Source organism: Microtus pennsylvanicus, chromosome 4, assembly GCF_037038515.1.
Source record: "Microtus pennsylvanicus isolate mMicPen1 chromosome 4, mMicPen1.hap1, whole genome shotgun sequence".
Classification (NCBI taxonomy): Eukaryota; Metazoa; Chordata; class Mammalia; order Rodentia; family Cricetidae; genus Microtus; species Microtus pennsylvanicus.
The window spans coordinates 362,005-380,053 of record NC_134582.1 but is presented as its reverse complement, the minus strand read 5'-3'; the positions used below and the strand labels follow the sequence as shown (position 1 = coordinate 380,053).

General features: G+C 36.4%; 1 protein-coding gene across 1 annotated transcript in view; it reads right to left on the bottom strand.

Annotated features, from left to right (window-relative positions):
* The window catches only part of Dok6 (docking protein 6), a 306,256-nt gene extending 288,706 nt beyond the window's left edge, over positions 1-17,550 (bottom strand). The window contains exon 1 of the mRNA XM_075968101.1: positions 17,417-17,550. Coding sequence (XP_075824216.1) covers positions 17,417-17,482 — 66 coding nt within the window. The 5' untranslated portion in view covers positions 17,483-17,550. The remainder of the gene's footprint in view (positions 1-17,416) is intronic.
* Positions 17,551-18,049: the final 499 nt, after the last annotated feature.

Below are 18,049 nucleotides of genomic sequence, written 5' to 3'. Positions count from 1 at the left end.
TAGGTGACACTGGACTTCTGGGGAGGGCGTACCAACAATGGAAGTGACACTAAAATATCCTGTGAGGAACTGAACAGGGTGTTAATCAGGCAAAGGATGCCTGGAACTCTCAAGCAAAGGTGTGAAGGTGCAACCAATTTATGACACTGGAACCCTCCACACAGGCTCCCATTTTTGCAGGTGCCAATTAATGTGAATAACATTGTCACAGTAGTATATAAGCAACAGCTAGTCACGTAATTATAACCTACCTGCCTGTGTTGTGTTAAACATAAATGCATCAAAAATTGTTTGCTCAAGGCAAAGAGAATTAATGCCCTGAAGGGGAAACATTCTGAATCAGTGATAATTGTGGAAAGCCAAATCAGTAGTTGTTATTTTCAAACTGAAATAGCAACAGGTTAAAGGAAACTGAGTGTTCTAGGTATATGGGATGCTGCCATTTCGAATTTGACAATTATTTACAAATGGGATGCAGACATAATATGTCAATACACTCAACAAAATGTTCCTCTTTCCTGAGCTTTTCCTCTGCACTATAATCTGATCTCTGAAGAGACTCAAACGCTTGAGTTGAGACTCACATCATTTCAACAATCTATAGGGTTTGTAAGAAGCAAAAATATGTGGAAAGTTTCTTTAGAGACAAATTACTATAGTTATCAATATAAGAGGGAGACTGAAAAAATCATGGTAATTACAAAATCACATGCTCAGAAAATCCTCATTAAGTGATAAGGAAGAACACCTATTTTTAGAATTATACTTTTTTAGGGGACTAATTCAATACAGCATTTTAATGTATCAAAAATAAAAACTAATAGAAATTTTTTTATCTGGACTACATTTAGCAATGTAAACATCATCAATTTACCGTTAAAGCTGGGGAATCAAAGAGAGAACACTGATAGTGATAGATTTCTGGGGACTCACTTGTGATGTTACCTTCCACATTAGGAACTGAGGCTCCTGGCTTTATGTGTTAGAATACATAAAGTACACCACAGGGAAGCCAATGCTATCATATTTATTAACAAAGCCAGATTGTAGTCTAAGGTGGCATTCTCAGAGCTATTTGGTATCTTTTGGTCGTCAGAGTCGACTGTATCACTATGCAATGTGATATGGTGCAGCAGTCACCATAGGCATTCCGATAAGAATTCAGTGTAGAAGACTGAGGTTTCTGAGTCAATGTGTGTTCTTACCTGTCTGAGATTCACTGTCTTCCTACCATAATATTAAAATGTAAAGTAACCTGTCCATGCAGCAGCATTGATATGGTGATGGTGAGGCAGCATGTAAAACCATATGTTGAACTGTAAAGTGAACAGGACATAAAATCAATGCCATAAATCTTAAAGGTAGTTAACTTTAAAGATTTATTTTTAAGTTGTTTTATATGTATATATGTGAGCTTGTCTGAGTTTATGTGCATCATATATGTGCAACTGGTTGTAGAGGCTGGAAGAGGACATTGGATGATATGGAACCGGAGTTACAAGCAATGAACCACTGTATATCAGGTACTGGGAACTAAACAGAGTCTTTTATAAGGGAAGAAAGTAAGCATTCTTAAGCCCTGGGCCATCTCTCCAGCTGAAAATATCTTAATTTGCATACTATGTGAAATTTTATAGCAAACGTGAAAGTAAATAATTATATAGAACAATCAAAAGAGCAGCTGAAGCAAAGATAGTTCAATATAAGGCAAACATCTAAAGCTAATGTCCCAGAGATTAATAGAGTTTTAAATTTAGGTAGGTTATTCTATAAAAATCTGTTCCCTCTGTTCTTTCCTTATGAAAGGCCAATAAACATTTTTATCTGCTTATCTTTATTTGTTCTTAATAAAGCTAATTTTAGTTCTTTCATAGAAATTTAGAAAATGGGTATGATTAAAATTGTAAAATGTATTTTATGAAAAATTAAGCATTAACTATCTCCTTTTAGCTAGGGCATAGCATTTTCTAGCCAACTGCTCTCTATAGAACACTACATTCTCTGAGACTTCACTGAGAATAACTATTATAATTCACTGACCTTATATAAATTATATATAAAAATATATAAATACCTTATATAAATTATCAGGTATCAAGTAAAAGATCATTTTTGTTAGACATAAATTCAAGCAAAATTTTCCTCCAAACACATAAGAAACACCAAACATATCTAAATACAATAAAAATAAGGTCAATCTTCTAAAGTTCTGGTAGTCATATAAATGCAATCAATATACACTTGTTTATATTTCTACTCTTCCAGCAATCTGACTGAAATCAGACTTACATAACATTTCAAAAACCTGGAATAATTATTGAAACCAAATGAAAATACAGAGGAGTATGATCCTAGGGGAATTTAAGAAAGACTGAAATTATTTGGACAAGGCCAAGTTCACATTCGCATCTTAGTCTCTCTAGCTGTAGCTATTTGTACATTCACTGAGCACAGAGCTCACTATCCTATGTGTTACCCTCTGGATACAAATACATATTCCATGAGCCAGAAAGAAAGGAAAGGTATTGTGTTAGATGAGACAAATGATGTGTTTATATTTGACTAATTTATTTAACAAATGAAATGTTAAAACTTTTTTACTATGCTTCTTAAGTGGTTATAGATTGAACTCATGTTTATCTCAGGCTACACTTCTTGGAAAATTAAGGTAGAAGATAGAGCCCTCAATAACTAAGAAAGACCCATGTTTATAGTTATGACCAACTGTTATATGGCAAGGTGTTCTGGTTTGCTTTCTACTTCTGTCATAAACAAATACCACAGTCCAAAGCAACTTGGGGAACAGAAGGTTCATTACTTACAGATTAGAGACCATGATTAAATTAAGTCAACACAAGAGCCTGGAGGCAGGAATCAAAGCAGAGCTCATGGAAGTACACTGCTTACTAGTTTTCTTCTTTGCTTTCCTTGGTTATCTTTATAGAACCCAGACCCACAAGTTAATAATGGTACTTCCCACAGTAGATTGGGCCCTCCTATACTAATTGATAATCAAAAATACCTCATTGACATCCCCATAGGTAATTCCACTAATTTCTGGTCATGTACAGGCATGTGCTTTCACACAAACCACACACACACACATCCAAATACATATGCAACTCAAATAACAACAGAAAGAAAAAAGATCCAGATAAAAAATAGACAAGTATATAAGGAAATTCTCATAATGGTTGACAATCAGCAACACGTGAATGAAAACACCAATGACACATTTCACCTATTATAAATTGCTCATCTATTAGAAAGGTTAACAGCAAAAGACAGATGATTAAAAGGGCTGGTGAGGCTACAGATAAAAATCAATCATAGTACATTATTGAGGGCAAAGAAAATAGGGATACTATGACAAAAGAATATTTTGATCATAATATTGACAAAAGAACTTCTTCAACATGACTCCATCTACAGGGTAAACATCCAAAGGAAAGAACATCACATATCCAGAAGGCATCTGCACTTCCGTGTTTCCAGCAGCACCACTCACAATATTTATGATGTATCAATCTCACTGTCAGTTAATAGATAAATGGATAAATACATATGATAATGAAAGCGCAACAGTACTATTTAGTCTTTTAAAAGAAGTAAATGAGAAACAACATAGAGAAAAATGGAGGCTTGATTGTATAAAAATAAACCAGGAACAGACAAATGCAGCGCAGTCTCCTTTATAGGTAGTATCTAAAAAAGTCTATTCAAAATTCACAAATAGGAAAATAGTGGTTGCCAGAGTTTTAAGAGTAAAGAGAGTAAAAGTCACTTGTCAAAAATTCTATGTTACACATATACTGGACAGACTAATGTACAACACTTTGAATCTATGTGATACATTGGGCTGTCTGCTTAAAAATTCCTCAAGGAGAAATTATTCATTGTTTTCTACACACTCAAACATGGGGTGATATGTGAGGTGATAGACGTGGTAATTAGCTAGATGGTGGTAATCATTTCACATTGTATACATGTATCAAAACATCACCTTATTTAGCTTGAATACACACAATTATTGTTGATTATAACTCAAACTAAGAGGTTTTTAAAAAGAAAACTCAGAATTGTTTTCCAGAGGTTTGTGTTAACCATTTCAAATTCCCACTAGCAGCGTCTATGGGGCCCAGTTTTTTTTTTTTTTTTTGGTTTGGTTTTTTTTTTTTTTGCATTTTTGGTGGTGTTTGATGACATCACTGTTTTATAATTGTCACTTTACCAACTATTATGTAGTCAGATATTATTGTTGGAAATTCAGCTTCCTAATGGTTAATGATGGTGAACATCAAACATCTGTTCATCAATTTGTATAAATGCCTATTTATTTCTGTCTTTAGAAATTTCATTCACTGTTTTCCACTTTCACATGAGTACTGTATTTACATCGTCTCCCTCTTCTTCCCTTCAGCTTTTCCCATGATTACCTGTTCCCTCTCAAAATCATGGCATGTTTCTACTTAAATATTATTCTTACATATATAAATGTATGGATGAATAAATATACAAATGCAAACTGCTAAGTACATTTAATATTACTTATACGTATGCATATGTTTTGAGGACTGGTCACTTAGTATTTGATAATCAGTTAGGGGACTTGTCCCTGGAGAAGACTCATTCTCCCTCTTTCAGTAGTCATTAATTACCTGTAGCTCTTTATCTAAGGGTAGGAGTCTTGTGAGATTTCTACCAACCACACTGGCATGTCAGCTGGTGTTGTCATTGTACAGGTAGTATTTTTAATTTCATGGGCACATCTTTCCTTTCAGATATAGAAGATATAATCTCACCAGGAAATCCTGGTACTCTGAAATTTATAATCTTTGTAGCCATTCTTACCCTGAGCTTTAGGCATAGGGGTTGTGGTGAAAATGTATCAATTTTATTGGTACATCCCAAGGTCATTTGTTCTCTGCATTTTGACCAGTGTAGTTCTCTGTAATATTTTCTATATTCTATAAAATGAAACCTCTTTGATGAGGGGTGGAACCTACAGTTGTCTGTGGATGTAAGGATACAGTTTGTGCTGGCTTGGGGAAATAGCAGTAGATTCTCCTCTAGGTTGTATGACTTTACCAGCCATGGTAGTGGGTCCAGTTAACAGAACCAGGCATAAAATCCCTACTTCTGAGCAGGACTTAAGTCTAATTTGATTACATTTATATAGAGTTTGAAAGATTTTTTTGAGATAGGCAGTTCTTTGTCAAAGGCGGGGTGTTTGTAAGTATTTCTGCCTATCAGTATCGGCATCTACTTTATCATAACAGAATCTTTCAAAGTAGAAAAGTTTTAGTTTTGATGGAATTTATCAAATTTCCCTTTGATGGATCTTGTTTTTGGCATGAGTATAAGATCATTTTATTTGGTGCTGCTTTTTAATATTTTTCCATGATTTTTTGAAGTGTTTTACAATTTTAAATTTTATACATAAATCTGCGGTCTGTTTCAAAGTGTAAAATTGATGTTGATCCCCACACAGTTTGTTAAGTTACAGCAACAGCATCTATTGAACAGACATCTTTCTCTCTGAAACCTTTGTCCAAAATATGTTATGAGTTTGGGTGACAATTTATCCTTTTCTGAAGTTCTGGAAACTCAACCTAGGGCTTCAAATCCTTTCCTTAATATTGTCATACAAATGGTTGATTATATCAAAGCTTCTATGTATCTCCTTGAATGAATAAGACTTTAATACTGATATTCTTAGATTTTAATACAAACAAGTACCGAGGACAAGAAAAATGATTTCTAATGATCTTATCTTTCTAGGAAAAGTACTTAATGTTCATGGCTCAAGAAACTATTCTAATATATTGCTTCTAAAATTTAAGAGTTTTCTTCAATAATACCACCTAGTCATTTTTAACATTTTTTGCTAGAAGCAACAAAATATGCCACTTTAAACAGAAAGGAATTTCTTATTTTTGCATTATTTTTAATTAGGAAGGCTGGAGAACAAAGTTTAAGAATACACAAATACAGATGATTATAATAGCCTTCAACAAGTTTGATGATGTTATTGTCTTTTGACAATAGGGTTTCTCTATAGCTTTGGAGCCTGTCCTGGTACTCACTTTTTAGACCAGGCTGGTCTTGAATCTCACAGAGATCTGCCTGTCTCTGCCTCCCTAGTGTTGGAATTAAAGGAGTACACCATCACCTTTCTTAATCCTCCGAATATACATTGTCTGATGCTCTGAATAAAGTTGGCTATTGCATGAGACATTAGCCAACATCATTTTTAGGTCCTGCTCTCCTGTGTTTAGGCTGCCAACTAGAGTGGCAATAAATTTATTCTTGTTCAGAATTCCAAATTGTTCTTATGAGTTACATGTGTTTCATATGCACTCATATGTAGTGGTTCATAGTTACAGTAAATGTTGAGCGGGCACTAAAAAAGTTTTGCTTAAAGGATATACCTGGTCAATGTAGAAGCATTCTGAAGTGTGAGAGAGACTATAAAACATTAGGAAAATGACAGATCTTACAAAAGCATTGGTTCTAGGTCCTTAAAGCACTCAGGAAAATGTGTTTCTATTTACTGCTAATCTTACCAAAAACAATCTACAGATTCATTGCAATGCCTACCAAAATTCCGCAAATGTCTTACAGACCTAGAAAAAACATCACTGAACTTCATATGGAAATTAAAAAAAAACCTAGGATAGCCAAAACAAACCTGTAAAATAAAGAAACTTCTGGAGGCATCACAATCCCTGATTTTAAACTCCACTAAAAAAAAAAGTTGCCTTTTATTTAATAATCTTAAACAAAAGATCATACACATAAACAAAAATTAGGTGTGTTAGTTTTCTACTGCTGTGATAAAATACCATGACTAATACAACTTATCAAATAAAGCATTTAATTGGATTTCTTGTTTCAGTGTTAGAGTCCAAAAGTGATCATAGCAGCAGGTGGCCAGAACTGCACCTGAGAATCCGTATCCCACAAGCATAAGGCAGAAAGAGAACACTGAAAATGAAGAGAAGCTTTTGAAGTCTCAAAGCCACCACTAACCCCTTCCTGTGACATACATGCTCCAACAAAGTCACATCTCCTAATCCTTCCCAAGAATTTCAACCAACTGAGACCTGTTCATTCATATGAAATAGGGTGCTATTCTTTTACAAATCACTACATTCTAATCCCTGACCACTATAGGCTGTGAACATATCTCAATGCAAAATGCATTTATTCCTACTTTAGTATCTCAATAACCTTTCACAGTCTCAACACTGTTTTAAAGTTTAAAGTTCAAAGTCTCTCTGATCCTCAAGGCAATATCTTAACTGTAATTCCTTATAAAATTAGAAAGCAAATTACACATTTCCAACACTCAGTGACATAGAATGTATATTATCATCACAAAAGGGAGGAATGGGGAATACTAAGAATGTAATTCACCAAAACCAGGTCAAAATCCAGCAGGAAAATCTTCAAATCTGATATTTCCATCCATGACATCAAAGGATTTGGCTGGCTCCATCACTCCAGTTTCACTGCCTGCAACACAAATACCTTTCTTTGGCTTGTTCCATTCCCTGCATTCAGTTCTTTTTGGTAAATATCCCATGCCTCTTGGGCATTCATACAGGCACTAACTTACTACATATTGTGTGACCTCAGCAGCTCTTCTTAACTGTTGAGGAAGATTCCACAACCCCTTTGCTAACACATCTATCATAATTCTAAAGCCAGAACCCCATGGATGACACTCGAAATTTGAAAATCAGCTTCAGGTGAACTCTGCCATTCATTAACCACATTTGTAACCACTCTCACTGTTGCCTTTTAAGAGCATTCAGTTCCTCAGACCTTTTCTTTTTACAAATTAGATACTTATCTGAGTGGGATGACACCCTGAAATAACCCTTGCCTTTATTATATTTCTGATCAGGCCATGCTTCAATCTTCTTTTCTCTTTCAGAACAAGTCTTGTCTCCAACATAACATGTTCTGTCCTGATATTTTTCTTCTTTTCACACTTTACATTTTGTGTTTCTTTGTGCCCTAGTTGCTCATTTGCATTGTAGGCCTGCATAAGAGTAATGACTAACAACCACACAACAGAGCCAATATAGACTGCTCTACTAAACAAATCAGTCAGTTACCTTTTAAATTAGCCTTAGTCAAATTCTTATGGCAGAGGCATAACGCAATCACATTATTTTTCCCAAAATCAACACATGAACAATCTATAGCCCAGTGACCAATATCCTTCACTTATGAAACTTCTTGAAAGAAGCTCCTACTATGATGGTCTATTAAGCTCTGCTTATAGTGTTTAACTACTTTCCTACTCTAAAGTTCCAAAGTCTTCACATTTCTCTACAAACAGCATGGTTTGCATCTTCAAAGCAATAACCCACTTCCTGGTACCAACTTCTGTATTAGTTACTTTTCTATTGCTGTAATAAACCACCATTTTTAAGGCAAATTATAAAACAAAATGCTTACTTTTGCTTATGTTTTTCGAGTGTTAGAACTCATGATGGTGGAGTGAAGGCATGGGGCCACGCAGTAGGAGCAGATGCTGAAATCTCACATCTCATATGCAGGAGGCAGAGAGAGCACATTGGGAATGATATTTTCAGAAATCTCAAAACCTTCTCCAGTGACAAACCTCCTCCAACAAATTTATACATCCTAATCCTTCCCAAACTTCCATCAATTGGGGACCAAGCATGCAAATATATGAGCCAATAGAGACCATTTTTCATTCAAGCTACCACATAAGCTAAAAAGTATATTTTAAATGTTTTAACCTCTACTTAAACACTAGCAGCTGATATGGGGTCCTGCATGACTTATAAGAAAGAATAAATTAGTCAAATGTAAAGCCACAATCAATGCACATGGACACATGCTGAGTGGCCTACAATTCTCTAGAAAGCTTGTTAGTGTGATATAAGGTCTTTCTCTAAATTTCTCTTTCATTGCAATCTAAATAAATTTGAGTGATGAAAGTGACATTGTTAGTTTCATACCAGTTGAGCAATGAAGAAAAGAATGTTTGCTTTCAGAGCCATGGAGATGGCTCAGTTGGTAGAGTGTAGCTGTACAGGATGAGAACCTGAACACTGATGCTCAAAAACCATGGAAAAGCCTAAGTGGTGGTGGTGTGCATCTGCAACTTCATAGTGGGGAGTGGGAGACAGGCTGATGCCTGGATCACATTAACAAGCCACTCCAATGGCAAGATGGTGGTCCAGGGAGAGAGCCTGCCACACAAGTACAACACACACATGTACACAAAACCTTAAGAAAAAAATGTATTTATCTATGAGAGTGCATATGAATGTGTTGCTTTTGACATTTGCAGTAAGATGGTAACTATCATATAGTAGATGCAATGCTGAACTTGAAGTTAAAACCATGCTTTCAATGCAGCAAACCCACAAACACAGCATGAGCTTCTATAACTCTTGTTGACACATTTTGCTCCTTTTAGATTTTGGTACATACGTGAAATAGGAATAAAAATGAAATGTACTGTCAAAACTGTTGGAGAACTGCATAAGATATGTGAGAACTTTTTATAATCTGAAAAGTTTAGTATAAATGAAAAACAACATGACTGAGTTCTTTTTTATTATTTTTCAGATTAACATGAACTTTGATGTATTAGTGTTCTCAGTAATTGTATTAGTAAGTTTTTAAGACAGTATTTTATAATAGATTCAGTAAAATAGAATACAAAATATCTTGCACATGCTCAAGTATTACAGTCACTATTAAGTCCAAATACCATGAAAAAACAATTCAATATATATCTTCTATGTAAAACAAAACACCATCTTTCACTCAATTTGATAGACAGATATAATATTCTTATGACAAATTGTGCTACAATGTAAAAACAATGACTAAGAGTATCAAAATCAAGTTAAAACGGGTTTATGTTGAAAATTTATTAAAATGCCAGGACAGTGGTGGTACATGTCTTTAATCCCAGCACTTAGAGGCAGAGGTAGGGGGATCTCTGTGAGTTCAAGGCTAACCTGATCTACAAAGAGTTTCAGAACAGTCAGAGCTCTTACACAGAGAAACCCTGTCTTGAAAAATTAAAAACCATAGAAGAAAAACAAAGCAAAAAGAGAAAAACTAGATATGTCCTCAGTCTAGGATTTGTGGTCCCTTGAAAAAGTTTTGAGAGTCTAAAGGAACAAAAAGAAAAAAAAGCAATACTCAGAAAAGTGAGACAGTATTCATAAATCTAAGGCTACAGGAATTATATTTTATCCTCCCTCCTAACAAGTTAATCTTACTTGATAGAAATTGTTGTTTATGATAGAAGCTACTTTTCCTTTTAAAATAAAATTCCCTAAACGTGTGATGTCTATGTATCATCTGAAAATTAAAAGGGAAAGGTGATTTTTGTATTTTTTTATTTTGCTGCTGCCTTATCTTCTAGCTTCTATTATGTGGTTGGTGTAAACAAAGTAATGCAAAGGTTTGACTACTTCCTAATTCTACACAGGTATTTCCTCATGTCTTATTATGGGCCAACAAAAATATCAGTTAGTAACAAACTACTTCATTAGTGGCTTTAGACAAATATTTTATACTATCTTTCAATTTATCAGTCATAGTTGTATGTTTCTGAAAACAAGAAAATTGAGAATGTATATGTTACAAAGACAGTTGACCAGAATATCATGCAATTATTAATTTTATCATTTTAGGCATTTAAGTAGAGCAGTGATTCTCCACCTTCCTAATGCTGTGACCATTTAATTTAGTTCATCATGTTGTGGAGCCCCTCAACATAAAATTATTTTGTTGTTACTTAATAACGGTAAATTTGACATGGTTATGGATCATAGTATAAATATCTGTGTTTTCCAATGGTCTTAGGCTACTCCTGTGAAAAGGTCATTCAACCTTGAAAGGGGTCACAACACAGATGAGAACCACCAATTTAGGGTAATTGACATAAAAGGAAAGAAATAGTATTTTCAGTTTCACCACACCATCCATAATGTGCAACTTTATCAGGACATAAATGTAGCTATGAATTCTCATATACTCCCTTCCTGAATTCTAGTCTTCCATGTATTCTGTATGTTTGATCATTTCAGAGAAAAATTAATTCAGCAACATATCTAGGTTTAGTTTTTCTAGCTATGGGGGGGGTGGCTGTGGAGGTGCATGGTTCCACATTTTTTAAATTAAAAGATCATAGGATATGCTCATATGCATATTTAAGGTTAAAAGCCTAAAATTAAATAAATTTTATTAATGTACATATAGTTTTCTAAGCTTACATTACATCTTATGCAATAATATACAGAACAAATAATGTATAGGAATTAAATAGAATATACATATGACTTTTCTTTATTTTGAAATCTATAAATTGTTATCTGCAGACATATTTACAAATACAGAAATAACTGACATAGTCTACATACTATTATGTATTATATAATATGTAATGTTATTTGATATGTGTGTGTATAAACATGGACCTAGAACAAACATTATAAATTACTGGATATTTTCATTCATTCTAAATTCATATTTAATGAGAAAAAATAGTTATAAGTGGTATGGTACAATGATCTGTATTCTGTCAGTTATATTTTAAATAAATGCTGATTGGCCAGTAGCCAGGCAAGAAGTATAGGTGAGACAACCAGACAGGAAGTAGAGGCAGGTCAATGAGAATAGGATAATTCTGGGAAGAAGGAAGCCCATTCCTAGGCAGTCCTGGCCCAGCCACAGAGCAAGCAAGATGTGACTGCCTGGCTGAAAAAGGTACTGAGCCATGTGGCTAACAGAGACAAGAATAATGGGGTAATATGCATTAAAAAAGTGAATAAGAATCCTGAGCTAATGGGCCAATCCATTTATAGTTAATGTAGACCTCTGTGTGATTTCTTTGAGACTTAATGATTGTGGGAACTAGGCAGGACAAAAAACTGTCAACAAATAAATGTGTATATCAAGGATCCTTGATATGGAACATTGATCTATGTTCAAGACACTTAATAGTATGAAAACACATTTAAGCATTAGAGTACAACTTCCATATCTTAAACACATTGAATATTCATATTGATAATGATGATCTTGGATGTTCACTTTAAGTTTCTGATGGTCAAGATTATTATCTTGATCATTTGAGACAGTGTCTTAAATTTATCTACTCCATCTAATTCTTACCACACTGCTAAAGTATGTTATAAAGAATAGAACTTCACTTTAAGAAGGTGTTTTAGTGAATCAAAAGAGAGATTTACTAAATATTACTTCCTCTAATGAACAGAACTCTGATTCACACGCTCTGCTGCTTGTTTTGGTGATTGGTTTCTATAGAAGGGCTAGGCTTCACCGCTTGCCTTTCATAAGCAACCACACTCTTTCATTTCTTACCATCAGATGAAAACGTTATAATAGAGAGAGCCTCATGTTTGAAGAATGGGAAGTAAGAGTCATTAGGTCAGAAATATATATGTCTCAAGGTTTTAATTGAGAAGAGAGAGATGGTAGGAGATAGATGAATTCAATTTGCCATAAAAAAGTAGACTGAAAAATGAAACTACTGTGTCTACAATCAGTTTTATAAACCAGCATGTATCTAAGATCTTAAGTATGTTTTTCCATATTTTGTCTTCTCCAACAACCAAATGTGGAAAGCAAATATGATTGGTCCAATGTGCTAAGTACAAAAAGAGTTCATTATGAGTAGTGATGACTTAATACAACATAACTTTGTAATATCCACAGAATCACAGAAATCATTATATGCCATCTGATGAAGTATATGGACTTCATGAACATTTGTTTATTGTGTATAGTTATACACACACACACACACCACAATACTTCAAGACACTCTTTTGGTACATTCTCACCAATGTGAATCATTTACTAGGCTTTGAATAATGCATAGAAATAGAATTCTAAATAAAACACTTTATTTCTGGTGTGTGTGTGCTTGAGAATAGTTATTCCTATGAATACGTTTAATATTTCTTGTGAACTGCTTGGGACATGAAGCATTTCATATTTGACACATGCACACATACGTAATGGGATACATGGTAAGATATTTCCAAGTTTAACCTAAAAATTCATTTATGTTTTATATATTATTTTTAAATTTTATTTTATTATGTATAAGGGTATTTGGGCTGTATATATGTGTACCACTTGTATGCTTGTGCCTGTGGAGAGGAAAAGAAGGTATTGTAACCTTAGTTTTTAAGTTACAGACTATTGTGAGCCTCCCTGTGAATGCTGGGAATTGAACGCAGGGTCTTTGGAAGAGCAGTTAAATAGGAACACTCTCTTCCATCCTCATACATTCATTATTTACACATGCTTGCAAGCAGGGCACACGTTTATAGTGTCATTTTTTTATAAAGGAATACTAATCACATGAGATAATAATATGGAAGTTTTCACTTGTAGTTATGACCATGGCACTCAGAAATTTTGTATTTTGGATAATTTCTGTTTCATGATCATTTATAATTAGGAATCCTCTGTGTGGATGAAATTTTCTGACAACAATAATGTGATTCCTGAGTCTTGATTTAGTCAAAGTAGTGTTCTAAACTTTGTCTAGCATATTAGTGACAAATGATATCTTTCCGTATTTCTATATTTATTTTGATAGATGAGTCAGTAAGCAGGATAGCCAATCACTAATGATTTCAGTGACTGGTTTTTTAGTTTAGTCCCAGTCAAGAAGAAATTGGATATTTTGTAATATGTGCATTGATTTTGAATTTAGTCTGTCAGAATTCAAAAGAAAATGGACAATCAAGGCTTAGAGATAAAACTCATTAGCATGTTTTTATTTTTATTATTTTTTACTATTATTTCCTTAACAAACACAGTAGCTTATGGATTATGACAATAATTTTTCAAATAGAAAAGTTTGTAGAGGAAGGGGATGGTTCTAGAAATATTCAAATGTCAAAGACAACACAGACACACACACAAGTTTGTAAAAGCAATGAAACTGTTGTACAGTATTTAAATAAATTACTATAACATTTATGATATACATTAAAAATTCACATGTATAAATTTTACCTATAAAATTCAGTGTTTTAATAAACATTTAAAAAACATAGTGAATATTGAGGAAATGATTTTATTTATTTCTCAAAATAGTATTTATATGTTGAGAATGTAATTCATTTGTTAAAATTCTTGCCTGACCTGTACCAAACCCTGAATCCTGAGCATTGCAAAAAAGAACATGCTTGTAATAATAGCATTTTGGAGATGGAGGCAGAAGAATCAGAACATCAAGGGTCATACTCAGTTAAGATGCTAGCTTGAGGCCTAAGATACACAGCACCTTCACAAAACAACAACAATAATAATAAAGATAATAGTAATAATAAATAATAAAGATAATAATAATATAATCTTTCTAAATGGAGAAATGATTGTTGAGGAATCAAGATAAACCTCAAAGCTGACTCAATTTTTTTTTACAAATGATTGCACAAATGAGCAGACTGTCAATTAAAGAACATTGTGAAAGCCATCTAGCCATTACAACCTGAAAACAGTATACCCAGAGACCAAGAAATGTTTCACTTTTTCCCCTCTAAACGATGCTAAATCATTTAGAGAGAATAAGGGATGCAATAGGACATTTTATCAAGAATTATGTCCTTATGTCACAGATATGCATTGTGCAACTGGCCTCCTACACTGACCACTTTTCAACAAAATTCTGTAAAATTTGATTTCTGAAAGTATGAGTTCTTTTCATAATATAGCAAATATCAGCACAAATACAATTACAATGCTTTATATGTTGAAATAAAGTGTTGGTTATAAACCATGCAAGAAGTATCATATGTCTATAAAACTACAAATGGTTTGTCTGGAAGAGTGTGTAGTTTGGAGTCCACAAATTAGAAACATATATCATTAATAGTGATAATAAATATTAATGCATATCCAATTCCTATTTCTATGATTTGGGGCTTAATGATACAGTTAAATTCCAAAGCATACATACTGTTATCTTTAATTAAGGCTCTACTCTCTCATGGAACCTACTTATAAACAGAACAAACAATATAGAGCTTTGCAATTTCAACTTTTTAAATGTAACAATAATCTGAAAACAAATATATATTATGAAGTTTCTTTAATAAATTATTCTTTCCAAAGTGGTTAAGAATATTTAAAATAAAAGTTCAAACATTAGATGTTAAAGTTAACATTGCTCGCACAGAAAGGAAGTGGAAGATAAAAATAGTTTATATACAGACACACTATTAATGTTTTCAAAGAGGCCTGTCCTTTAAAAATACTTATGTTTAAATTAATAGTAAGTTTAGCAAAACATTCTTTTTCTAAATATACATGAGCACACATGGCTAGGTGGAAATTGTGTTCTAGAGTGACATTTCACATGTTCTTAATGTCTAGTTATCCTGAAGGCACTTGGTGGCCTTTCCCTGAGCTTTATCATGAAACTAGGCTGCATATCGAAGTTCTACAGTATGTAACCCTGGATAGCTTAATGGGGGAAGGGAGAGGATCCTCTAGTTTTCATTCCGTATTCTTTGACTGAGTGTAGGAACATATTTAACTGGGATGAGGAAGGGGGCTTAATTCTTCCATTAGTTCATACATTTGGAAGACTTCGACAAAACTAGAGTTCAGCAGGACTGAAGGGATAGATAGGGAAAAAGCACCTTGTCAGAGCAAAGGGAGTCAAAGTTCAAGTAAAGAGGACCCCCACCTAGCAGGAATCCTACCTAGCCTTTTTTGACTGGCAGCTGCCAGGTAACAGATAGGATCTTGGTGAAGGGCTGCTGTCTTTTTGGACAACTGCAGGTTTTTACCAGGTCAGTCATATCTCTGAAGAAAAAAATAAGGCATGATCTTCTACCTAAGAAAAGCCCTTGAAGCCTTGCCCCTCTCTCTTTTGTGCAGGTGGGGCACTGGGCTGGGGGATGGGAGTGGGAGGACATAAACTTTGCTGTTCTAGCTAGCTATGCATTTCTTGCTCTTTAAGTTTCCCGAAGTTAGTAATCTGCTTAAGTTTGAGAAGGGATATCTGTGTCCTTTGGTCTTGTCTGCCTTCAGTGAGAATGCCAACAGAGGAAGCATAAAGAGGCAGCTTACTGCCTCCAACCCTTGCCTCCAGCTAAGGGTCCATAAACCACTTCTGAATGCGGGATGATCTACCTTCTTTTTCTGGCTACTTTATAATTTTCTGCAACTACCCAAAGGCACACTGTTTCTATTTCTCAATTTACAAGTTCCCCCTTCTGTGCATAAATATGACTCCTTCATTCATTCATTTCTTTTCTCCAAGTTAGAATATTCACCAACCCAGTGGAGAAAATCCGGGAACTTTCCACCTCTAAGCCAGGATTCTAGAAAGAATAGGAACTCGTGAACTCAAAAAAGAAGAGGCAGCCTCGATGGGTGAAACCCCACTCTTTTGTATACTGAGTTGAATTTTCCTTTCGTCTTGTGGCCAGGTGAACCTGGGTAGCCACACAGCTGTGTCTTGGAGTTGGAGATGCCCCCAGCAAGTTAGTCTGCTTCCATTCATAGCTATCAGGTCTGGACAGTTCCTCTCCAGGTGCACGCCCATCTTTCCATCTATATCCGAGTCTTTCAGGACAGTCAGAACAACCCTTTAAAATACCTATCGAATCACCAAAGAAGTTTTGTCTCCTCATTCCCTGCTCAGGTCTACACTGTTTGTTCCCCAAGTCAGACCAAACATCTCTCAAAGAGAAAGTAAGATTCCATAAACTTTGCCTCCACGGACTTTCCTGCAGCGGTGCACCAACGCTCACTTGCCTATACACAGGCAAAAATACACAAGACCAGGAAAACAGCGGATGAGGTAGTCAGCCAGTGGGCAACTATTAAGGGTACATTAAAGTCGTTGCTGTAGCCAAAAAGGAATGCGCTGCGCTTAAGAGGCATCAAAAGAGGATTTTGAAATGTGTATGGGGAAAAAAGACTATGAAATGATGGATATAAACACACATACAGAAAGATACCTTTTGCACCTGCTGTCAGCACACAGCAGTTCTCCCGGGAGGCGCACACTTTTGAGAGAAATCACTGTGGTTTGCACCGAATGTAATAAATATCCACAGCTCATTTATCTTTGGAATTGACAATCACTGCGTTGTATTGGACTTCTCGCTGTGGTCACCATGAGCCCAACGCACTTGAGAATGGGGACTCTAGGTGGCCCAGAGCCCTCACCTTGGTGTGCAGAGTCCCCTAGACAGGTGCCAAGCGCTCCTCAGGTCAAGCAACAAGCGGACTAACAGGGGAAGGCCGCCTGCCCGGGTACCCGCGCGGGTCATCTCTCCCCGCCCCCATCCCCAGCTGCCGCCCGGCCACTGGAGCGGCGGAGAAGGAGAAAGCCGAGTTAGCCACTCACCCCCAGCTTCCTGCTGCGGATTTTCACGTAGCCCTGCTTGACTATGTCGTTAAAGTTGGAGGCCATGGCCAGCGCGGTCGGGCTCCTCTGCTGGGCTATCCGCTTCTTGGAGTCGTCAACCGCTGTCCACCGCCCGGTCCACGCAGGTCTCGCATCCAGCCGGCCGTCGCCGGCAGTCGCGCCACCGCCAATTCTTCCCCAGGCTCCTGCCGGCGCGGACGCTGAGTCGGTAGCTGGGGATAGCAGGGCCGCCAAGCACCCGGACCAGGGTACCGGGCCCGGATCTGCTCAGCAGCACCAGCACCTTGAGAGCGGTCTTCACCTCCGCCCCCGACCACGAGGGGAGCACCGCGGCCAGCGCCGCCCCCAGCTGTGCCCCCCTCCGCGCCGCCGCCCCCGGCAACACCCACGGGCTGGCGCCTCACTCGGCGGCGCACAGCTGGCCGGAGCGCACCATCGCGGCTCCCCGGCGCGGAGGAGGGGGAGGGACGGCGGGGCGGGCCGTTGCGCCCGCTCGGCTCCCTCCCCCTTGCCCGCCGGGTGGCAGGGCTGGAGGATGCTGGCAAGATGCACTCCATCACTCACTTCTCCGGCAGGGAGCTCCGCCTGCCACCCGCGCCTAGGGTACCGCTC